We start from the raw sequence: 25,210 nt of genomic DNA, 5'->3' as shown, positions 1-25,210 counted from the left end.
ACAGTAGTAGTGTCTACGTTAAGAATATGGGGGCCGCTCCGCCAGCACTTTAAGTTGGTGACATGCACGCGCATACGCACACAGAGCTGGAGCCCTGTTTCGGATATGCCAGGTGCTGCAGGGACAGATGTCCTTGACCTCACCTCATTGGTGGCGTAGAGGAGGATCATGTTGGTCTGGATTCTATGCCGTCGAGTGCTTCAGCATGGCTAGAGGATTTAATGGGTGTTTCAGCACCTCGAGACGGTCAAATGCACTGTGAGGGAGTCGATTGAAGGGTTCTACTGGAGATGGCCGCCATTTGTATTGTCACTGTCAACTGTTAGAGAGGGTGGGGGGATGGTATAAACAAAGTGGGGTGCATGTTAAGTGGTCGAGTGTGAGTGTGTCGAGTGTGAGTGTGTGGAGTGTGGGTGTGTTCTGTCTGTGTGTGTGGAGTGTGTGTGTGTTGTGTGCGTGTGTGTGTTGGGCATGCGTGTGGTGTCGGTGTAGTGTATTTGTATTGAATGAGTGTGTGTGGTGTGTGTATGGTGTGCGTGTGTCAAATGTGTGTGGTGTGTGGGGTGTGTGTGGGGTGCGGGTGTGGTGTGTGTGTTGAATGTGTGTATGTGGTGTGTGTATGGTGTGCGTGTGTCAAGTGTGTGTGTGGTGTGGTGTGTGTGTTGGGCATGCGTGTGGTGTCGGTGTAGTGTATTTGTGTTGAATGAGTGTGTGTGGTGTGTGTATGGTGTGCGTGTGTCAAATGTGTGTGGTGTGTGGGGTGTGTGTGTGGTGCGGGTGTGGTGTGTGTGTTGAATGTGTGTATGTGGTGTGTGTATGGTGTGCGTGTGTCAAGTGTGTGTGTGGTGTGGTGTGTGTGTGGAATGTGTCGAGTGTCTGTGTGTATGTGACCCACGGAAAGCTTCCACCAGCATTTGTAAAGGCAGAAATCATCCATGGGGAGAAATTGGAGGAGTGCATCTCAAGCACTGGTGCCACGATGTCTCAGGCATTTCCAATGATGTCCACCTCCATGGAAAGTGTAGCCACCCACATGGCAAATCAGATGCAGCAGGCCGCTGAGAGCAGGCTGCCCAAGACAAATGATCTACATGCACTGTCTATCACGTAACAGAAGATTGTGAAAAAGCTTGCCTTGGTGGCTCAAAGTCTCACCAAAAGGCAGCCAGCATGGAGGTGCAGGTGGGTCATGAGAGGGAAGATGGAGAAAGGCCACATGACAAGAGGGATTTTCATCCCTTCCACCCCGATCAGACAAAGCACCACATGCTGCCACATGTCTCCATGACTGGGTTTTCTCCTGCACATGTGAAGTAATGGACATGGAGCAGTTTTTGGAAGGGAGATGATCTTTGCTGTGGGCATCTCATACAATAGGGGAACGAGCTTCAAGCTTTACCAAATACTCAGGGTTGGATCTTTGACTATTGAAATGAACTGTGTTGGAGTGGAGCACAGGATTTATGAAGGTACTGTCAGATATTCTTATCTTCATAGATTACATTAAGCACACCTAGATGAGGATGTTGCAAGCACCATAGCCTCATCTGGCTCCTTAGGGCAAGAAGACGACAAAACAGATCTGTGTATACTTTTCACTTCCTGCAACTCAACTCCTCTCTGGAGTGCAATGTTGTTAACGGCACAGGTGACCACAATCATTCTGGAGGCCATACTGGAGCACCTGGAAGAAACTTACACAAACATAGGGAGAACATGCAAACTCCACAGTCACCCAAGGTTGAAATTGAACCTGGGTTCCTGGCGCTGTGAGGCAGCAGTGCTACTCACTGTGCCGCCTGCTTCCAGGTGATGTGGCACCACCAGAACTGTCAAGGCACCAGAACCACATCTTCAGCAACCTAACTGTTTGCCCCATGCGGCTTCTATCTCATCTGCGCTCTGGATTCTTCAGCCAGGTCCTCAAAAGAGTAAGCCTCGGCGACAAGGAGCCAGTCATTGATACTGCGTGGAGGTCCATAAACCAATGGTGTTTCTGCTCTGATGGCTGCTCATCCGTTCTTATACAGGGGTCCATGCGACAACTGCATAAATTGTTCCCATGCTGCAGTAAAAACTGACCATAAAGGAGTTGAGATCAAGATGAGGAAAGGTGGGGGAAATGACTTCCAAAAAGTTGGAAATCACCTTCAAAGCAGTGAAATCAGGCTGCCACACAATTCTGAGCCCAAGCTTTCCAATTTCACTTTTTAAAGGCTTTCCAGTCTATCACTTTCAGCAATGGTTCTCTGCTGGGCTCTCGCCTTGTTCACTCTCGAGCATTCCACTCAGCTCAAGAAACTATGTTCCAGCTCTTTAAGCCAGAATGCTGGTTTAAATCCGGAGATATTTAGGGACTTAAATATTGAAATTAATTAGCCAACAGCTCCTAGGGGTTTTCCTGCTTACCTGCAAATCTACTAAGAGAAACCTGGAAGCAAGTGGCACAGGGGTTAGAACTATTGCCTCACAATATCACGGACCCGGTTTTGATTCCGACCTTGGGTGACTGAGTGGAGTTAGAAAATTCTCTGCGTGTCTGTATGTGTTTCCTCCAGGTGTTCCGGTTTCCTCCCACAGTTCAAAGATGTGCAGGTTAGGTGGATTGACCATGCTAAATTGCCCCTTAGTGTCCAAAGGTTAGCTGGATTGCAGGGATAAGGCGGGAGAAGGGGCCTCGGTTAGGGTGCTCTTTTGGAAGGTCAGTTCAGAGTGAATGAGCCAAATGGCTTCCTTATGCACTGAAGGGATTCTATCTTATCGAATTCCGAACCCTGTGACAATTCTGTGGGCATAACCTCCAAGCCGCACACAAATGCTCTTCCACCCTTGACATTTAAAATTCAGTCCTTTATCTCCAAACTGAAGCTAGTTGCAATGACTTTCGATTCCAGTCTGATGTGGCTGTTTGAATACTGTGGGTTTAGGCTCAGCTGGAAGTCTACAGCTACTGGAGTCTGATTGATTATGTTAGTTACATGTAGTTTGTGTCATTATTTCAGATTGCAGCATTCAGGATTTTTCTTTTTGTCCCTTGGTTGCCTCACATTCTTATGAACTGCCTCCTACCTTATCATTATCAAAGACAGCCTCCGCACAGCCCAGAAAAGCAGTGTTTGAAACAAGAGGCAGTGAATGAAGCCAAGAAGTTCCACGTCAAAAGATCTATCAAAAATGTAGTGTAATATGTAGAAAATAAAAGATTCCTATTGGAGGGAGATCATCATGAGAGCTTGTAAATACCTTTAGGGACAGCTTGCCTGCCGACTGTGCTGCACGTTTCTTGTACAGCTTCAGGATTTAAAGTATTGCAGCAGCATCTCAAAACAGAGCTGCAATGTTGCAATGTTGCAAACATGAACAATTCCTTTTAAGCTGACACAGATATGTTTGCAATAAACAGATAATTCCGGAAATACTCAACAGGTCTGGCAGCAATGGTGCAGAGAAAAGCAGAGTAAACATTTCAGGTCTGTGTCCTTGCATCAGAGGAAAGATCACAGACCTGGATCACAAACTCTATTTCGCCTTCTACACAAGTTGCCAGATTTGCTGAGAACTCTCAAGTGTTTTCGGTTTTTATTTCAGATTTCCAACATTTTCTTTCAAATTTCCATCATTAGCAGTATTTCGCATTTGTTTACAGGCTAATTTTTATCTTGTTCATTTTGCTTTTTTTGCTCTCTTATCAGAACAAAAAAATGTGTGTACTGTTTTCTTCTTTTCACTTGTAATTCTGCGATGTATTAATTTTTGGTGACACCTTCTCCCAAGCTCCAAGCTATTTTATTCCACCCTGATTGCCATTAGTGTGGCATCAGTGACAACATCTCTCATTCCTTCTCCCTCTGAGGGCACTGGGTTCCATTAACTAACTGGCCACAATTGGGATTTGTATGCAATTCTGCAGATACATACCAGCTACCTACCATTCATTGGGCCAGTGGGCCAGAACACAAATGGGTTTGCCACATTGCTACTTTTGGATCTCATAAAAATAAATAAAATCCTGATGGGACTGGACAGGCTAGATGCGAGAAGAATGTTCCCGATGTTGTGGACATCCAGAACTAGGGGTCACAGCCTAAGAAACAGGGTAAGCCAAGGGACTGAGATGAGGAAGAATATCTTCTCTCAGAGAGTTGTAAACTTGTGGAATTCTCTACCACAGAAAGCTGTGTGGGCCAGTTTGTTGTATATATTCAAAAGGGAGCTGGACGTGGGCCTTGTGGCTAAAGGGATCAAGGGGATGGAGGGAAACAGGAGTTGGATACTGAATTTGCATGATCAACCATGATCATATTGAATGGTGGTGCAGGCTCAAAGAGGCGGATGGCCTACTCCTGCCCCTATTTCCTATGTTTCTATGTCTGTTAGCCTTTGGCTGCTGTTGAGTAAAGAGCCAAGAGTTCTACTCCTTTACCCAAACACCTTTATTTTTCCTAGAACACACCCTGTACCAAAACTCTATCACCGCATCACATGGCTCAAAGGCCACATGCAACCACTTTATATGTCAGTGTTAATTATTGGATACTTAACATTAATGAGACATCTAATTGGAATGTGTCTTAACCCATTCCTTAACATGTCTATGTGGGTTTCCTCCGGGTGCTCCAGTTTTTTCCCCACAGTCCAAAGGTGTGCAGGTTTGGTGGATAGGCCATGCAAAATTCCCCCTTAGTGACCAAAGATTAGATGGGATTAAGGGGATAGAGCAGAGGGAGTGGGCCAAGGTAGGGTGCTCTTGGTAAGGTTGATGCCGACTCAATGGGCCGAATAGCCTCTTTCTGCACTGTAGGGATTCTAAGTCATGTTGGTGTCTATCTTCAAGCCTGGAGCTCATCACACAGAAGTTGTTTGATCCCAGAAGTGATCACAACAAAATGACAATTGGAATCTAGGAACTATTCTATAAGGTAGGAAAAGGGGAATATAAATCAGGTGGTCAGCTGATTTAGGCTTGCAGATTTATCTCATTGAAACTAATTGCATTAGCAAGATAGGAGAACAGATTGAGGTATGACGTACACCCCAGGGAGAATTAAAAAAAATATATAGTTTTTATTCTCCTTTTTCACATTTTCTCCCAAATTTACACCTAACAATAAACAATAATCAGTAATTCACACTCCACCACCAAACAGTAAACGGTAACAAATACAAAGTCAATCCCCATATCAATAACAACGATCCCATCCTCCCACCAACCCCAGACATTAGCCCCCATGTTAACATAAACAAAAGACAAAAAGGAATCAGGAATCACCCATCGTCACCATTAACACATACACCCTCTACCCCCAACCCTCTCAGCCTCACCTCCCTAATGTTCGATGTGATCCAATTCTCGAACGTGCATAATGAATAATGCCCATGAATTGCAGAACCCCTCCATCGTTCCCCTCAGTTAAAATTTGACCTTTTCAAGTGTCAAGAATTCCAGCGGTCCCCCCTGCCACGCCAGGGCACAGGGTGGAGAGGTTGATCTCCACCCTAACAGGATCCGCCTCTGGGCAATCAACGAGATGAAGGCTACAACATCTGCCTCCGCTCCCATTTCCAATCCCGCCTGATCCGACACCCCGAATAGGGTCTCCCGAGGACCTGGGTCCAGTTCCACGTGCACCACTTTAGAGATTACCCTATAGAACATAGAAACATAGAACAGTACAGCACAGAACAGGCCCTTCTGCCCTCGATGTTGTGCCGAGCAATGATCACCCTACTCAAACCCATGTATCCACCCTATACCCGCAACCCAACAACTCCCCCCCTTAACCTTACTATTAGGACACTACGGGCAATTTAGCATGGCCAATCCACCTAACCCGCACATCTTTGGACTGTGGGAGGAAACCGGAGCACCCGGAGGAAACCCACGCACACACGGGGAGGACGTGCAGACTCCGCACAGACAGTGACCCAGCCGGGAATCGAACCTGGGACCCTGGAGCTGTGAACCCTAAACACCTCCTTCGAGTAATCCTCCAGCTTTGGACAGGACCAAAACATATGAACGTGGTTTGCGCCCCCCCCCCCCCACGCAACGTTCACACATATCTTCTACCCCCTCAAAGAGCCGACTCATCCTCGCCCTTGTAAGGTGTGCTCTGTACAGCACCTTCAGCTGTATCAGCCTCAACCTTGCACATGAGGTGGAGGCGTTCACCCTCCCGAGCACCTCACACCAGAACCCCTCCTCCATACCCTCTCCCAACTGTTCCTCGCACTTTGCCTTGATCCCTTCCAGCGGCGACTTCTCCTCCTCCAAAATAGCCCCAGAAACCGCCAATACTACTCCCTTCTCCAGTCCCCCTGTTGTCAGCACCTCCTCCAGCAATGTGGAAGCCGGCTCTACTGGGAAGTTCTGTATCTCCTTTCTGGCAAAGTCTCGAACCTGCATGTATCTAAATATTTCCCCCTGCTCCAGCCCATACTTCGCTCACCCCAGGGAGAATTAAAGAATGTGCAAAATATGTATTTGGGTTGGCAGCAAAAAATGTAGTCGAAAGAACAATGGGGTAAAAAGAAAACAATGAAAAAGCATTTCTTCATTTTAGTGATTGCATACGTTTCTGGAGCTGATCACCAGAGCTATTCATGCATTGTGTGTGTGAGAAATGGACAATGCACTGTTAATCAATGGGTGTATGCTTACCACTCTTTGTACTCACCCAAGGTAACATTCTTTGCCGTAGTGTCATTACAGGAGTGGTAGTATCGCACTAACCAAACAATTCCTATGATTGCATATGCAAATTCTATCAGCACAATTGCTGCAAGAAAGAAACACAATTAAGTATGGATTATGTATTATTTTTGCAAAGACATAAAACTACTTTTTAAAAACTGTTATAACCCAATTAGAGGTCTCGGGATAAGGACAATATGCTTTCCCATGACTGGCCCGGAATATGAACTTCCTTTTTAAGAGGCAGGGCTTCCCCCTAACAAGGAGAGTCCCAGCTGCATAAAAACCCTGGCCTGGTTGCAGGTCGAGGAAGGAGACCCTTAGTGGAGTGGAGGAATATTTGGAATTGTATTGCAATATACCTTGTTCGGTAAGTTCTACTATCGTATATGCATCCTGCTTATCGCGGGTTCAACACTGGTGACAAGATTCAGTGGAGCTGCCGTTGATACCGGTTACTGCACGCCCAGTCCACCTCATCTAGGCCTCGGGAGGTCCCACTACCAACTGCCAAAATGCCACATATAGGAATGCTGGAAACTTTTGATGTAAGTACAGACGGTTCGGGGTAATACATAGAATGCATGAACTTTTTTATTCAAACAAATGTGATTATCGGTGATGAGAGACAAACCATGGTACTACTCGTGGCTTGCGGAGAGCCTACTTACAGTGTGATAAAGAGCCTCACTCACCTGGACCCCCAAGATACCCAGTTGTTTGCCGCCCTGGTTGCTCCAGTGGAGGAGCATTTTGACACGAAACCATCGCTCATAGTGCGCCGTTTCCAGTTCCACATGGCTTCTCAGGCCTAGGCCGAGTTGGTGGGCAACTTCTTGGCTCATTTCTGAAAACTGGCCAAGACTTTCAAATTTGGAGCGACATTGAATGAGACACGTGGACTCCATGATGCGGCCACGCAACATAAATTGCTAGCTGAGGCCCACCTGGACCTGCAATGCGCGTTGGAAATAGCCTTTCCCAGAGAAAGTGCTGAACAAGGAGTCCAAGAACTCCAGAGACTGGTGGCGCTCAGCCTGGGACGCCAAATCGCACGACAATCACACTCGGCTAGAACTGAGGAGGCTGGCCCCTGACAATGGGACACCTACTGGAGGAACACAGGCTGCCGTAAGAGGCCCGGAACGCCCCCAGATGTTCTCCCCCGACCAGGAGGAACTGGAGTATGCCCACAGGCCAACAGGTGGCACAACAGGCCGCAGAAACTAGAGGAACAGGAGGCCCCACGAGGATCTACCTGCCCGTCGACCCTTTTGTGGCAAACCCCCCCCCCCCCCCCACACGTAACAGGGCTTAGTATGTGGAAGACGACAACAGCACCTACCAGCAGTTACACTGCGTGGCTACGCCAATGGTGGTGCCCATCCAGATCTCCCTGAATATTGATGGTCACCCAAACTGCATGGACCACTGGCAATAGCGGGCACTTCAACTGTTCCAGTCGAGTAAGGTCAACGATCTGCATACCTTTCTCTGGTGGTGGTCCACGGGAGCGGTCCAAGCTTGTTGGGGTGTGACTGTTTATGCCACCTTAAGTAGCTTGGCAGCGGGTGTGCCGCATGCACCCAAATGATCTGAAGGGGTTCTGACAAGGTTTCCATTTGTGCTCTAGGGTGGCTTGTGCGTCATTAAAGAGGCTGTGGCCCGAATAAGTGTGGACCCGATGGCTCAATCGCGCTACTTCGGTGCCCGACCTGTCCCGTACACCTCATGATCCAAGGTGGAGACATTATACACATCATGCAATTCTCCGACTGGGCGACGCTGTTCATCCCGGTCATAAAACCGGGTAGATCTGTACATTTGTGTGGTGTCTGTAAGATGACAGTGTTATGGGAGCAGTGTTTTCAGAACCTCAAAATGTACCATGGAGTTCCACCAACCTCCCCCTTTAATGGATTGTTGCTTTTCAAGCACACGGCTTGTTCCCCAGGTGTAGTATTACAATTATGGACACGTGGTTTTCAAAACAAAACAATGTTTATTCCATGAACTCAAATTAACCTTTTAAATAAACATTGGATCTCTTAACACCCCTTACTTCACAGATAACCCCGAAAATAATGCAACACTATCCAATCCTGCACACTGTTCCTATACACATCCAAATGACTTCAACTTCACAAAAACAGTAACATCAGGTTACAGTTAATATATATTTTCTGTTGGATGGGAAAGATATATCAGCCTGCAGTCCCGGCACGTTTTCATGCAGCACATAGCCAACACAGGCACTTCTCAAAATGCTTTCTCAGGACTGGCTTTCTCCTTTCAAGCAGCTCTCAGCAAAACACACAGACACTCCCAGCTTTCGCCTCAAACTGAAACCAAAAACTTCAAAATGGCTGAGCTAAAGCCCAGCTCCACCCACACTCTGACATCACTGCATTTCTTAAAGATACATTGCTTAAACATCCATTTCTTAAAGGCACTCTCACATGACAACGGTCAACCGTGTCTCTCGACTGGACCGTTTTCCGGTCCCTAGGATCGAGGATCATTATGCGAAGCTCAGTGGGGGTCATCCGTGTATGAAACTCCACGAGTCATGCTTACTTCCAATTGGTCCTGGTCCCCCAAATCCTGCAGCCTGTTGTGACCTAGCTCTGATTCAGAAACTGAGGCCACCACCAGAGGCGTCCGTGTCAGCTCTCTTGACCGCACCAGCAATGGCCCTGCCATCCTGACGCTCGTCACGCAAATGAATGCCACTACCCAGTCCGATATATGCCTCCTCATGCCACAAGGTCTGCCCCTGAACGCGATCCACAAGCGAAGCGGTTGAAAGGCCCACACTTACCGATAGATGTGGACATTGCTTTGGACTGGGGAGGGGGGCGTGGAGGAGTGTTATAAAATCAACTGAGGTCCCGGGATCAGGACCATATGGTTTCCCATGACCTCCCCGGAAAATGAACTTCCTTTTTAGGGGTGGAACTTGCCCTTTAAGAGGACAGGGCTTCCCCTTCACAAGGAGTAGCTGCATAAAAACCCTGGCTTGGTTGCAGGTAGAGGAAGGAGACCCTTAGGGGAGTGGAAGGGTATTTGGAATTGTATTAGAATGAAATGAAAAAAATGAAAATCGCTTATTGTCACGAGTAGGCTTCAATGAAGTTACTGTAAAAAGCCCCTAGTCGCCACATTCCGGCGCCTGTCCGGGGAGGCTGGTACGGGAATCGAACCGTGCTGCTGGCCTGCTTGGTCTGCTTTAAAAGCCAGCGATTTAGCCTTGTGAGCTAAACCAGCCCCTGGAATAAACCTTGCTCTGTAATTTCTACTATCGTCTAGATGTCCTGCTCACTGCGGATTCAACAAAAACATGTATTGTACATATTTAGTACCAAATTATCCTACTCAAAAATCAAACCATAAGATTTAATTAGGAGCACATTGTCACTTTAAGGATACTGTGTGGTTATTGAGCATCAGAATAAGCTGCAAACTACTCTCTGATTACAACTATTGTTCTTTTACAGATATTGCATTGGCATTCCAAAGACACCTTTGTGCAAATGTGTTGATTTTCTTTCTTTTTTCACAAAGTGCTTAAACCTTTGGTTGCATTCAATGACTGCAAAGAAATGCATTTGTACAATGCATACAGAGCAAGTCTGGACATATCTGGATAATAAATTCAGAACAAAATAGTTTTAAAAATAGCAAACAAATCCATTAAATCCTGGAAGTATATAGTAGGTCAGTCTGTATCTGATAAAGAAATCATCATCATAATTTCCAATCAGCTGTTGTCAGAGCTCCCATGACTGCTCCCTTCACCACTGCCCAGAAATTCAATTGGGCCAGTCATATCCGCAATGTAGCTACAGGACATATGCAGAACGTAGGATCACAGCCATTGCAGAAACACCATCACTACATGAACATGATTCAAAAAGAGGGCCAGGGCAATTAGAGCTACACAACAAGCATGGCCTTGCCAGTGTCATTCACACAAAATCATAAAATCTTAGTAGCACAAAAGTGGATAAATAGGCTTGAGTGTCATTGCTGGCTCTCTGCAAGAGCAACTCATTTAGTCCTCCTCCTCCCCCCATCTTTCCCTGTCGCCCTGCAAATGTTTCTCCCTCAGATAATTATCCAATACCCTTCTGAAAGCCACAATTAATTTTTCTTCCCCCACAGTCGCAAGGAGTACATTGCAGATCCTAACGGTGAGCTGCTTAAAAAAGCTCTTCCTCCTGTCGCCTTTAGGTCTTTTGCCAATTACTGAAATCGGTTCTCGACCTGATGATCTCAAACACCTCTGTCACATTACATAGGATATATACCACTGAAACAGACACAATCAGTTAATGCACAGACTCTACTTAAACCTCTGAAACATAGTCAAATTCAAATTAAGGGGTAGAAATTTGTCTCAGGTAGTAATGCTGAACAGGCATAATGATTGGCCTCACATGAAGCTCATAATCTCCATTTCCATTTTAAACAATGGAATTGAATATCACGTACTACATAAAATGGGCAGCAGATCCAATAACGGTTGTTAAGCTCCACTACCCAAGACAAATGTCAACTTCTAACCGCCTGAATGAAAGAAAACATAATGTCTCAATTTTATTTGCTAGTAAATTAATTTAACATGCACGAGGTTTCCTCTGCATTGATTGACATGACTGAATTCCAAGATTTGTCCAAATCCATTAAGCCTAATAATTTCTACTTTTTGCCGGTGAAGATTTGCAGGTGAAAGACAATTTTCACCCTCTCCAAATGCATATAAAAATCTAAATAAAAATTAACAATTATGAAAAGGGTGTTCGATTCAGTCTGGGAAGCTTAGCAAATCTAAGAAAATATCCAGACATCAATGTTGTTGACCTAACAAACAAAGTATTGTAGTTGAAGCTCAAAAACAGCAACTTTCAACACTGCAAAATTTCATAATATTATCGGAGTAAATCTCACATCTTACCCATACGGATGTACAGAATGTACTGCATGGAATCTCGTGGTTCTGTGTAAAGGATGCTTCCTCTCATACTCAGCCAGATTATAGCAGCCTCTGATATCACACAGGCGATGAGAGTGCCCAAGTATCCTCTGCCATGATCAACCAAGTTGAGCGAGCATGGCTCTTGAGGGCTATATGTTAGGCCAAAGAGAACCACAGCAAGCACTAAAAACCTGCAAAAACAAAACAGATGACATAAAATGGGTGCAATGGATTTTGTTTCTCTGAAAAGTCACAATGTCAACCATCAACCCTCCTATATCAGTAGAAGATTTGGCATTTTTATCATCCCAACTGAGGATCAAGTCACACCTACAAACATATGTTAACTTTCATAATTTATTTTCCTTTCTCATGATAGAGTTAGAAAGTAGGGGAGTTATGAAGAGGGGCTGGTTTAGCACAGTGGGCTAAACAGCTTGCAGAACAAGGAAGCAGTGTGGGTTCAATTCCCGCTCTGGCCTCTCCTGCTCCGCAACGGAATGTGGCGACTAGGGGTTTTTCACAGTAACTTCATTGAAGCCTGCTTGTGACAATAAGCGTTTATTATTATTAAGATTCCCACAGATTAAGATTTTGAACAAAAAATTAATAAAATAAATAAGAATAATTTTAGTTGTGAAATTTAGTGGTTCTAATATTGACAGACTGTAGAACACATCATCTGTGCTAATGGTTGGATAAAACACCTGGACAATTAAAAAATTAGGTTTAGGAAAGTGACTGAAGGAAAAGGGGGAAACGGAAATCTGGTAAAGACCAAAATAGGTTATTTGGCCTGAACGGTCTGTTTCTAAGCAGGATACCAATGGCATTGTAGCACAAAGCCCCATATTTTAAACACACTGTACACATCAAACACTGCAGTTTTAATGCAAATATCGCACAACTGAATAGTGTTCAGATTCGGCCTTTCACCAATAGAATTTGATTTTAAAGCCATTGCTAAAGATGGCATGAACGTTCATTGCATGATGAGCATGAGAACTCTGTCTCTGACTCTGAGAACAATTGGTCCTTTGTGACTACTGTGAAAAATGCAAATGTGGGTTTCCCACTTAAAGTGTTCAGTTGAATTTTGCCAGAAAGTGCTTTTGTAAATGTAAATAAACCACAATTTTGATCTTAAATTTACAACAACTTTGCATATCTTTCTATCATGATTACTTGTTGCCTACTCCGACTCCACAAGTATAAGCACATAAACCCCCTTCTGATCTTTCAATTGATAAATCAGTTGTCATCATCCCTCAACACCATACCAGAGTACATTAAATTCTTTGAAGAGCTGTACCAGTTTAACAGTGGCTCCTCAGATGTCTGGGTTGGCTCAGTTAGGGAAGAACAATTAAATACATTGTTTTGAACTGTGCCATACTTAGTTGTTTTGCTGCTGCAACCACAGGAGTGGTGAAGAGACCTGGGATGACTGGTTCCTTGGTCTTTTACCTTCCCTTGGAGGTCAAGCCGAGGGATTGCAGCAAGGTAAACCCTCCTAAGCACAGGGAGATTGAAGACAGCTTCTTCAACCAAGCAGGCATGAAAGTGACCAAGGAAATGAGCAATAGCTGAAGACTGGACTACAACATTCTTGGACTTCAGGAGGGCATGGCAAGTGAGTGATATATGTCTTGCATATGAAATGAAAAATGAAAATTGCTTATTGTCACGAGTAGGCTTCAATGAAGTTACTGTGAAAAGCCCCTAGTCGCCACATTCTGCGCCTGTTCGGGGAGGCTGGTACGGGAATTGAACCATGCTGCTGGCTTGCCTTGGTCTGCTTTCAAAGCCAGCGATTTAGCCCAGTGTGCTAAACCAGCCCCATTTTGCAGGTTGACATCTTGCAGCTCATCTATCTGCAGGCTCCTCATATTCTCATCTGATCTGTCGACACTCACACTTGGCCTGATGTCCGCTTGTATCAGGCCTCACAAACACCATCTGCAAATGTTATCCTTCACTTCACTGAATGCAAGCCATTCGTAACACTCCCATCCTCCCTGCTTCCTCACAGCTTGCATTCCATTAAGTTTTGTATGGCCAGGAAACTTAGATTAATTACGCATGTCACTTAGTCAAGTCAGTAATGTAGATTGTAAATAGCTGATGTCCCAGCATCCCATTAGTCACAGCCTGCCAACTTGAAAATGTAAAATGTATCCCTACTCTCTGCATCCTATCCATTAACCAAACCTCTATCCATGCTAATACACCACCCAACTGCAAGAGTCCTTATATTGTCCATTATCCTTTCGTATGACTCCTTATCGAAAGCTTTCTGCAAATTCACATGCAATCTACTGATTCCCTTTTATCTAGGAGCTGTTTAGCACACTGGGCTAAATCGCTGGCTTTGAAAGCAGACCAAGGCAGGCCAGCAGCACGGTTCCCGTAACAGCCTCCCCGGACAGGCGCCGGAATGTGGCGACTAGGGGCTTTTCACAGTAACTTCATTGAAGCCTAATCGTGACAATAAGCGATTTTCATTTCATTTCATCTACCCTACCTTACAACATCAAAAACTCTAATAAATTTGCCAAAAAGGATTTCCCTTTCACAAAACTATGTTGACTTGTTCTCATCATAATATGTTAGGAAATAGAAATAGTTTTAAGTAATTTATATTTGTATTGGTGGGGACTAGAAGTAAGGTATAGCTTAAAGTACGCTTAATTTTGTGTTTCTGTATTTGTGTGCTAAGAAATGGTTAAAACTTAACTTCAGGTTTAAAAAAAACTCCTGCAAGTCTGTAGGTTCGTTTAGAGGCTTTTATGATGTTAAAACAAATGCAAGGTTTAAGAAATTAGGTTGTTGCTTAGTAACTAGGGACCCACACTGAAACAGCAAGAACAATTGGAAGTTAGTGCTAGGAGAAGCTGGACACAGGATCGGGAACTGTGGAGAGCAAATTTCCTAAAAGAACAAAAGGAAGACCCAGAGGTCAGAGGTCGGTGACAAAAGGAAGTCCAAGGAAGACAGTTAAGTCAAGGAAGAAGAACAGGAATCTGAACAAGGTCCTGCTCAGTGAAGTTAAAGTACCCTTACAAATCTGTATAGATCTGCAAAGGTGTAGCTGGGATCATAACAAATATTCTTTTCTACCTTTATTGTTAAGACTTTCTTAATAATGAGATTCCAGCACTTTACTGAGGTCACGCTAATTGTTCCCAGTTTACACTCTCCCTCCTTTCTTGAATAGCAGTGTTACATTTGCTAACTTCCACTCTGCTGGATAGTCAGCCGTCACAGCTTTCCTAACACGTACATTTTAACCCAATTTGAAGATTAGCACACACCACTCCATTTGTCAAAAAGGATTAAATAATGCCTCTATTAAAAACACTCCCAAACTGGACTGCTGAAGAGCCAAATGTAAAGAGGTGGGTTGTTTCTTCACCGTCACACTTACTGTTGGATTAGTAGATTAAGTGTTTCATTGGCATGGGAAGCAATATTGTGAAGCACAGTTCACTGTGCTACACTATCTCCTGGAATTACACAATAGATTTATTGAAACATAACTGAATGGCTTAGCTTTGCATATTCCAATCTCTATTAAAATTAGTCCTTGTTCAACTCGTCATTCACCTGAAGAAGGAGCAGTGCTCCGAAAGCTAGTATTTGAAACAAACATGTTAGACTTTAACCTGGTGTTGTAAGACTTCTTACTGTGCTCAACCCAGTCCAACGCCGGCATCTCCACATCACAACTAGTTCTTGACACCATTTTACTGCAATCAGGGCATTGTTTCGTCATGTGATCACTCCTAACTTTTCTCCTTCTTCACCTTTTGCATGGTTTTTGCAAAGAGATTTTAATGACTTCCTTCAAAAATATGTTGCTAACAACATCCTGTGCAAATCTAGCAATATAAAAGCTATCATGGCTGAATAAGAGGGGAAGAAAATTATGTTGATGAGTCATCTAAAATATTTTGATGTTACAGGAGTTGCTATGTGTTAATGATTAACTAATTCCAGGATTTTTATTCGAAATAAAAGACTTAAATGAACATGTGTCTTTTCTGTATTTTGCAATATATCAAAGACGCCAACTTGCCATATTTCATGCGGAATCTGAGTTTTTCCGTGAAATCTGAGTCCCAGTTTTTAAAAATTTGTAACTTCCATACATTGGCTAGCTGGAAGTAACTTTGTAATCCACTTTACAACTTTGTAACTAGATTTGCTTATCTGCAAGATTCATATTTGGACTAGACTCTACATATAGCAAGCTGGCAATGAAACAGTTTGGAAGTAGACTCGTCCACGAGCAGTTAGAAGAGAACACATCCTGAGTGAGACACAGCCAGAGTGAGTGTGTGTATTTGGGAATTCGAAGCACAGTGGGAATTCGGTGCAGAGAGGATAGTGTGCTTTTTGCCGTCTTAACGTTTTAATCTTCAGAGAGTGGTCTTGCCCTGTTGTAGGAGTAGAGGATACACAAGGGAGAGCGCAGATTGTTAAGTAGCGGGTAAGTTGTTTTCTCCAATTTAAAAGGCTATATTGAGGAAAAATAAGAATTCATGATTTTTGGCTTACATTTAACGCAAGAGTCTTTTAACTAGAAGTATGACTGGGGAGCTCAGACCCATGTCTTGCACGGCCTGCAGCACGTGAGAATTCCTGGACTCTCCTTGCAGTCTGGATGATCACATTTACAGTTTGACCACCTTGAAAGTCTGGTTTCAGAGTGTGAATGTTGGCTGCAGGCACAGTGGTGCATCCGCAAAGCTGAGAGGTTCATGAATAACATGTTTTTAGACGTGGTCACGCCACAGCTTAAGGAACTGCAGTCAGAGGGGGAATGGGTAACCACCAGTCAGAGGAAAGGGGGTATATGTAGGTAGCCAGGAAGGCCACAGAGTGAATCTCACTCAAGAACCGTTTTTCTGCGTTGGAAAACGGTGAGAGTTAACTGCATTGTGGGTAGTTCAGCTGTACAAAGGGGAAGGAGTAAGAGTGGAAGAGCAATAGTGGTAGGAGATTCGAAAGTGAGGGGTACAAACAGGCATTTTGCTGCTGCAGACGTAACTCCGGGATGCTGAGTTCTCTCCCCGGTGCCAGAGTCAAGGATGTCACTGAACAGAGCAGATAGGTGAACAGTCAAAGGTCATGGTACACATTGGTGCCAACAGCACAGGTAGAAAGAGGGATGAGGTCCTGAAGCAAGAATTTAGGGAGCTATGTAGCAAGTTGAAAATCAGGACCCCAAAAGGTTGTAATCTCTTGGTTATATATAACGTAGAACATACAGTGCAGAAGGAGGCCATTTGGCCCATCGAGTCTGCACCGAGCCAGTTAAGCCCTCACTTCCAACCTATCCTCGTAACCCAATAACTCCTCCTAACCTTTTTTTTGGTTACTAAGGGCAATTTATCATGGCCAATCCACCTAACCTGCAAGTCTCTGGACTGTGAGAGGAAACCGGAGCACCCGGAGGAAACCCACGCAGACACGGGGAGAACGTGCAGACTCCGTACAGACAGTGAACCAGCGGGGAATCGAACCTGGGACCCTGGCGCTGTGAAACCACAGTGTTATCGACTTGTGCTACCGTGCTGCACCAACCGTGCTGTACCAACTTTCTGAAAGAGCACTCCACTAGGACCACTCCCCCACCCTATCCCCATAGCCCCAGTTAAGCTGTACATCTTTGGACAGTACTGGTTACGACTGGTGCCACGTGAGTATGGGAATAGGATAGAGCTGATGAATGCATGGGTGAAGCGATGGTGCAGAAAGTAGGGCTTTAGTTTCCTGGATCAATGGATCCATTTCTGGGGAAGGTGGGACCTGTACAATTCGGACGGGTTGCACCTGAAACCGGAAAGGGGGCCAATATTCTTGCAGGGAAGTCTGCTAGTGCTGTTTAGGGGTGGAGTTAAACTAATTTGGCAGGGGGCTAGCTCAGTATGGAGGTAGGGGGGGGGAAGGGGGGGGGAGATGCAAAGCCAAAGAGAAAAAGTAAAATCAAGTCAGTCTGGAAGGCAGTGCAAATTGAGACATGTTAAAGACAAGGGAATATAGCGAGGTTGGGTGGTATTTATGTTAATACATGGAGTCTTACAGGTAAGGCGGATAAACTGAGGGTGTTGATTAACACATGGGAGTATGATGTTATTGCGATCACAAAGACATGGTGGAGGGAGGGGCAGGACAGGCAGCCTAATATTCTGGGGTATAGAATCTTCAGGCAAGAAGGGCGAGGGAAGGGGGGTTAGTGGTGAAAGAGGAATAGTGTTGCAATATTGATCAAGGAGTCAATTACTGCAATGAGAAGGGATGATATTTCATAGAATGTACAGTACAGAAGGAGGCCATCCGGCCCATCGAGTCTGCACTGGCTCTCGGAAAGAGCACCCTACCCAAGCCCATACTTCCACCCTATCCCCATAACCCAGAAACCCCACCTAACACTAAGGGCAATTTGGACCCTAAGGGCAATTTATCATGGCCAATCCACCTAACCTGCACATCTTTGGTCTGTGGGAGGAAACCGGAGCACCCAGAGGAAACCCACGCACACACGGGGAGAACGTGCAGACTCCACACAGACAGTGACCCAAGCCGGGATTCGAACCTTGGACCCTGGAGCTGTGAAGCATTTGTGCTAACCACTGTGCTACCGTGCTGCTCCTCTGGTGAGACCATATGGGTGGAAGTTCCCCAAATGATTTAGAGGAAATAGATAGGGCGGCACGATGGCACACAATGGTTATCACTGCTGCCTCACAGTGCCAGGGGCCCTGGTTCTATTCACGCCTTGGGTGACTGTCTATGTGGAGCTTTCATGTTCTCCCAGTGTCTGCGTGGCTTCCGGCGAGGGTTTCGGTTTCCTCCCACAGTCCAAAGATATGCAGGTTAGGCATATTGTTCATGTTACATTGTCCCTTAGTCTCCAAAGATGTGCAGCTTAACTGGGGCGATGGGATAGGGCGGGGGAGTGGGCCTAGTGGGGTGCTCTTTCAGAAAGTTGTTGCAGACTCAATGGGCTGAATGGCCTCCTTCTGTTCTGTAGGAATTCTATGGATTTCTCTGATCACATGAAGTAGAACAGATATGTAGATCAATCTCAGAGAAGTGTAAAAATAACAGGGTAACAATAGTAGGGGAATTCAACTTCCGCAATATTAATTGGGACAGGCAAAGTGTGAAAGGCTTAGAGGGGGCAGAACTCATCAAGTGCATCCAGGAGAGCTTTTTGAGCCAGCCTGTAGAAAGCCCAACAAGAGAGGGGCGGAACCTGGCCTAATTTTAGGGAATGGTGCCGGGCAGGAGGCAGAGGCGTCAGTGGGGAAAGCATTTCGGTGATAGTGACCATTACTCAGTAAGATTTATGGTAATTATGGAAAAGGACAAAGATGGACTGGAAATAAGGTTTCTGAATTGAGGGAAGGTTGATTTTAATCGGATAATACCTACGCCAAAGCAGACTGGGAGCAGCTACTTGTAGGGTGATCAACATCAGAACAGTGGGAGTCATTCAAAAAGGAAATAGAGAGAGTGCAATGCCAACATGTTTCTGTAAAGGGTGGGACCAAGAAGTCCAGAGAATCCTGGATGTCAAGGGATATACAGCTTTGGATAAGGAGAAAAGGGCAGATTCAGGAGCTCAAATAGTTGATGCCCCAGAGGAGTATAGAATGTGTTTGATGTACTTAAAAGAGAAATTAGGAGAGCTAAGTGGGGGCATGAAAAAACACTGATAAGCAAAATAAAGGAAAATCCCATGATGTTTTATAAGTATACTAAGGGCAGGAGGGTAACCAGGGAATGAGTGGGGCCCAGTAGGGACCAAAGTGGGAAGCTGTGTGTGGAACAGAAAGGCATAGGTGAGTATTTTGCATTTCTATTTACTATGGAGAAGAACAATGTAGGTATAGAAAGCAGGATGGGGATAAAATTGAACAGTTTAGCACTGAGAGGAAGGAGGTGTTAGTGCTTTTCATGGGTTTAAAAGTAGCTAAATTCCCACGCCCAGATGAGATGTATCCTAGGTTTCTGTGTGAGGCAAGGGAGGTGGTTACAGGTGCTCCGATGCTAATTTTCAAATCCTCTCTGGTCACAGGAAAGGTGCCAGAGCTAATGTGGTACCATTATTCAAGAAGGGAAGTAGGGAAAACATAGGTAATTACAGGCCAATGAGTCTGACATTAACGGCCGAGATATTATTTGAAACAATTCTGAAGGTCAGCATTAATTTCAACTTGGGGAGGCAAGGATTAATCAAAGATGCTCAGCATGGCTTTGCCAGGTGGAGATCATGTCTAACAAATTTGATTGACAAGGTGTAGACAGTGTAGTTAATACAGTCTACACGGACCACGGGAAGGCTTTTGACAAAGTCCCACACGGAAGACTGATCAAGAAGGTAAGATTCCATGGGACCCAGGGCAATATGTCAAATTGGATTAAAAATTAATTTAGTGACAGGATGCAGAGGGTAATGGTCGAAGGTTGACAAACACATGGATAGGATGGGTATAGAGGGATATGGCACAAGGAAATGCTGAGGGTTTGGGCAAAAGTTGGTATCATGACCGGCACAGGCTTGGAGGGCCAAAGGGCCAGTTCCTGTGCTGCATTGTTCTTTGTTGTTTTTGTGACAGGAGCATGTGTCCAATGGTGTACTGCAAGGATTGGTGCTGCGCCTCTTAATGTTAGTAATATACATTAATGATCCAGACGGGAATGTGGGGGGTATGTACAGTTAGGTCGTAGGTGATTATAAATGTGGTGTTATAAATAACGAGGAGGAATGCCTTAGATTGCAGGACAATATAGACAGGTTGGTCAGATGGGCAGAACAGTGACAAATGGAATTTAACCCGGAAAAGTGAGAGGTGCATTTTTATGAAGACTAACAAAGCAAGGGGATATACCATGAATGGTAGGGCTCTCGGAGGTACAGAGGGACCATGGGGTGCATGGCCATAAATCCCTGAAGGCAGCAAGACAGGTGAAAAAGGTGGTTAAGAAAGCAGATCGATACTTGTCTTTATTAGCCGAGGCATAGAATACAAGGGGAGAGAGGTTATGGTGGAGCTGTTTAAAATGCTCGTCAGGCCACAGCTAGAGTACTGTGAGTAGTTCTGGTCGCCACACAACAGGAAAGATGTGATTGCACTAGAAATGGTGCAGAGTAGATTCACTAGGATGCTGCCTGGGCTGGAGTGATCAAGCTATGAGGAGAGGCTGGTTAGGATTTGATTGTTTTTCTTGGAGCAGAGAAGGCTGGGGGTGTGGGTGACTGAGATATACAAAATCATGAGGGACATAGATAGGGTAGATAGGAAGAAACTTTTCCCCTTAGTAGAGGAGTCAATGACAAGGGGGCACAAATGCAAGGTAAAGAGCAGGACAATTAGAGGGAATGTGAGACAACTTGTTTTTACCCGGAGGGTGGTGGGAATCTGGAATCTGCTCCAGAAAGGATGGTAGAGGCGGCAACCATCACAGCATTGAAGAAGCATTTAGATGGGCACTTGAAACACCATAGCCTACAAAGCTAAGACCAAGTGCTGAAAAATGGGATTAGAATAGATAGATGCTTGATGGCTGACAGGGACACGATGGGCCAAAGGTTCTCTTTCTGTGCCGTAAAAATGCTATGACCAGGCCATCTGAAATGATGGTAAATATTTACAATTTAAATATAATGTTAGGATCTTCAGGCTTCCCGTTGGATACACCCCTCGGCGCAGAGAAACCCACAGCAGGGGTATTCCAACGGTGAGACCAGAAGGTCGATTTCTGGCATACATGCCAGCCTGGGTTATGAGCAAGACTTGAACAATAGCTCCAAAACGTTCATAGCTCAAAAATAGTTCTGACAAATCTAGTCAAGTGTGTGAACAAGAAACTAGCATAACTGTAGGTGCATTTCATTGTTTTCAAAAGGGAAAAAAATTATAGAAATGGGCTACAGGAATGAAACCTCTTCTCTTAGGGCCATTTGACCAGAATTTTTTTTTTTTACCCGATACTTGGTGCCTTTTCGAGCATCTTACAATTTCCTGTAATTCTATGCATCAATCTAATAAGTTACAGGAGCAATTTAAAATAAAAGTAGTCATAGTACTTCAATACTAAAGAGTACAAAAGCCCAGGTTTTGCAGGGACAGAAATGAAGACATTTTGCATTCTCATATGGACTGAACCTGCAACATTCAGTCTGAGGTTTGTAACCTATTATAGGTAAAGTCATAGTTCCAGATGACGATAGAGCTGACTTGTGGTGGTTTCACCTGAGGATCGCCACACTGGGCAAGGGGCAAGGTTGAGCCTTCATGAATAACATCAGCCAATACAGGAATTGAACCCACGCTGCTGGCCTTGTTCTGCCTCACAAACCAGCTACCCAGCCAACTGAGCTAAACAGACACATGGATTATTAATTCCAATTCTCATTATCTTTTCCATGGTTGGGTAATATAGCAAATGCAGACTGTCTCCTTGGTTACAACATATTATGCTCCTTTAAAAAAAAATAAAAACTTGGAGTTACAGGATATAACAAAGGAATGCACAAATTAGTTTCACAACACTACTATACACTGTGGTAGAATGCTAAATATAGGAATGTCAGTACAATTTCAGAAGTTAAGTTCATCATCACGGCAACTAAACTACACATTTTATTTTCAAACGCTAGCAATTACTTCAAATGCAGTGACTGATGGGAATACTCAAAAAAAGTTTGTGGATTTGCACAAAGTAATTTGTGTATTGATGAAAAAAAGGAGATGTATTGCACTCATCACAACACTTCAGGAGAATACCAGGAGAACAGTAAAAGAGGAAAACAAATTTATAGTGTGTGAGAAGAGAATGCTGATTGGTTGCCAAGTGGATTCTGATTGGTAGATATCAATTAAAATGATATCTAGCTGTACCACACCTGTAGAGTGGGCCGTGTGCTCCCCATACCAGCCTCCCCGGACAGGCGCCGGAATGTGGCGACTAGGGGCTTTTCACAGTAACTTCATTGAAGCCTACTCATGACAGTAAGCGATTTTCATTTTCATCTATTAAAAGTTGTGGGTCAGGTGAACTCCATGATACACTTTGGGGCTCTCTAAACCCTGGCCCATAACAAATCTTCAATGCATGCAAATGTTTATAAAATTTTCCCTGTAGTTCTGATTCTCAAAAACTCCACCTTTTCTTAAAACTTCTCATGTTTGCACAGAATCACTGATTGGTTTCAAGCCTGAAGTACCACCCCTCTCACAAACATCTACAGATGTGTGATAGAGAGCATCCTATCCCGCTGCATTACACCTTGGTATGGCAACTGCTCGGCCCAAGATCGCAAGAAACTGCAGAGTATGATGAACTCAGCCCAACGCATCACACAAGCTTGCCATGGTCCCATTGATTCTGTATACAACTCCCGCTGCCTCAGAAAGGCAGACAGTATTGTCAGAGACCCCCTCGCACCCAGGCTTTGCCCGCTTCCAGATCCTTCCATCAGGCAGAAGATACAGAAGTCTGAAGATCTGCACATCCAGACATAGGAACAGCTTCTTCCCCATAGTTACTAGACTCCTCAACGACTCTCCCTTGGACTGATCTGTTCCCTGTAAGAACACTATTCACGACGCCGTATGCTGCTCTTATTTGGCCTGGTTCCGCACTGTAATCATCATTATTTGTTGATGCATCACTAACAATCTCTCTCGATTATTCTTTTGTCTACTATGTGCCTTCTGTGTACGTTCCCTTGGCTGCAGAAAAATACTTTTCACTGTATTTTGGTACAGGTGACAATAAATATCAATCAATCATTGATCTTTACGAGTTTGTTACCTACCTTCAATCTTGATGGAAAACACGATTTTTCAATCAGCTCATGCCCGAGTTCAAATACAGGCCATCAGCATTTCACATGTTAAAAATACTTTAACAGGCAAAATGTTTGATGACATAATGCTCAATGCTGATGGTGCATACCCAAGATATAAAGTATTTGATTGACTAGTACTAACATCAAGATTTCAGATTGTCAGAGACCCCTCGCACCCAGGCTTTGCCTGCTTCCAGACCATTCCATCAGGCAGAAGATACAGAAGTCTGAAGACCCGCACATCCAGTCATAGACAACTGAGGGCCCCCAATGAGCTTTGAACTACAACAGTGTGAATGGCCCTTGCTAAACAGTTCAAGACAGGACAGAGCCCTTGTGCAGCCCCTCCACCACTAGAGCCTCAGTACAAACCCACTATGCACTTGTGGAAATACACAAACATAGTTGCAAAGTGCCAATGCACCCTATACACCGCCTTTAACTGAATCAACCCCATACCATTGTGATATGGGGAGCACACGGCCCACTCTACAGGTGTGGGACAGCACTTTTCTAGCCCAAGTGGCGGACTAATCACCTTAAACACAGCAAAGGAGGAAACTATCACTTGGCTTTGGGGATTTGTATTTGTTCAATAAATAAAGAACTGAGCGATTATTCATTGCATCATTTGAGAAGTCCCAAGCTCGGAAAAGATGCTGAACCAAGGCCCTCTCCGGTATTCTAGATGAATGTGAAAGATTCTGTAAATAATTTAAAAAGCAGTGAGTCCCTCACTCGACTAATATTCCATTCTCAATCAATGCAATCAAAAACAAGTTAACTGGTTAACTGATCATTCATAATGCCTCTGATGGTGAATTCTGCAGATATAGAATGGCCCCTGAATTTGCCAACAATTACTACAATTTGCTAAGAAATTAATTATAATATGACCTTTCAAACATTGACCCTGAAGTACTATAAAAATTTCAAAAATTACATAGCACTACACAAATGCAGATTTTTCCTAGGGAGTAAGTCTCACTATTTTTGTATATTTTGTAAACTGATGAGTTCGGTGTAGCCCTCGAAACGCGTTGCATTCCACCTGACCACTTGACCAAAGACGACAAATGGGAGTGAAGAATGTTGTCCATGTAATGTTATAAAAGTGCTGGAAGGCAATATGCACGATGGGGTGCATTTTAAAATATCCACAAATTGTCCATATATCGATTACTTCCTTCTTAAAATATGCACTGTCCACCAAGAATAAATGTAACATTAGAACATAGAACTGTACAGCACAGTACAGTACAAGCCCTTTGGTCCTTGATGTTGTGCCAAACTAGTCTGAAACTAAGATCAAATCAACCTACTCCCAATCATTCTAGTGCACTCCATTTGCCTATCCAATAACCGCTTGAAAGTTCCTAAAGTGTCCAACTCCACTACCATAGCTGGTCGTGCGTTCCACGCCCCAACCAATCTCTGAGTAAAGAACCTACCTCTGACATCCCTCCGATATCTTCCACCATGAACCTTATAGTTATGCCCCTTATCTTTTAAATGTTCTGCAATATGACTTGTTGCATTATTTATTTACCTAGGCTTCTATAATTCATTATGTGATGTCATTCTCCCACTATCTAACAGCAGGATAAAGTAATTTGTGGGGCCTGGGCACCCAATATTTCTAAGGTGTTTGGTAACTAATCCTAATCCA

General features: G+C 44.3%; 1 protein-coding gene across 7 annotated transcripts in view; it reads right to left on the bottom strand.

Moving 5' to 3' along the window:
- Positions 1-25,210, bottom strand: part of LOC119971726 (diacylglycerol lipase-alpha-like) — a 513,684-nt gene that overhangs the window by 200,681 nt on the left and 287,793 nt on the right. For all 7 annotated transcript variants that reach the window (XM_038807680.1, XM_038807682.1, XM_038807675.1 and 4 more), the window contains 2 exons: positions 11,652-11,863; positions 6,678-6,779 (listed from right to left, as the gene is read on the bottom strand). In XM_038807680.1, the coding sequence (XP_038663608.1) occupies positions 6,678-6,779; positions 11,652-11,863 (314 nt within the window). The remainder of the gene's footprint in view (positions 1-6,677; positions 6,780-11,651; positions 11,864-25,210) is intronic.

This window comes from Scyliorhinus canicula, chromosome 9 (assembly GCF_902713615.1).
Source record: "Scyliorhinus canicula chromosome 9, sScyCan1.1, whole genome shotgun sequence".
NCBI lineage: Eukaryota > Metazoa > Chordata > Chondrichthyes > Carcharhiniformes > Scyliorhinidae > Scyliorhinus > Scyliorhinus canicula.
This window is presented reverse-complemented; position numbering and strand designations above follow the sequence as displayed.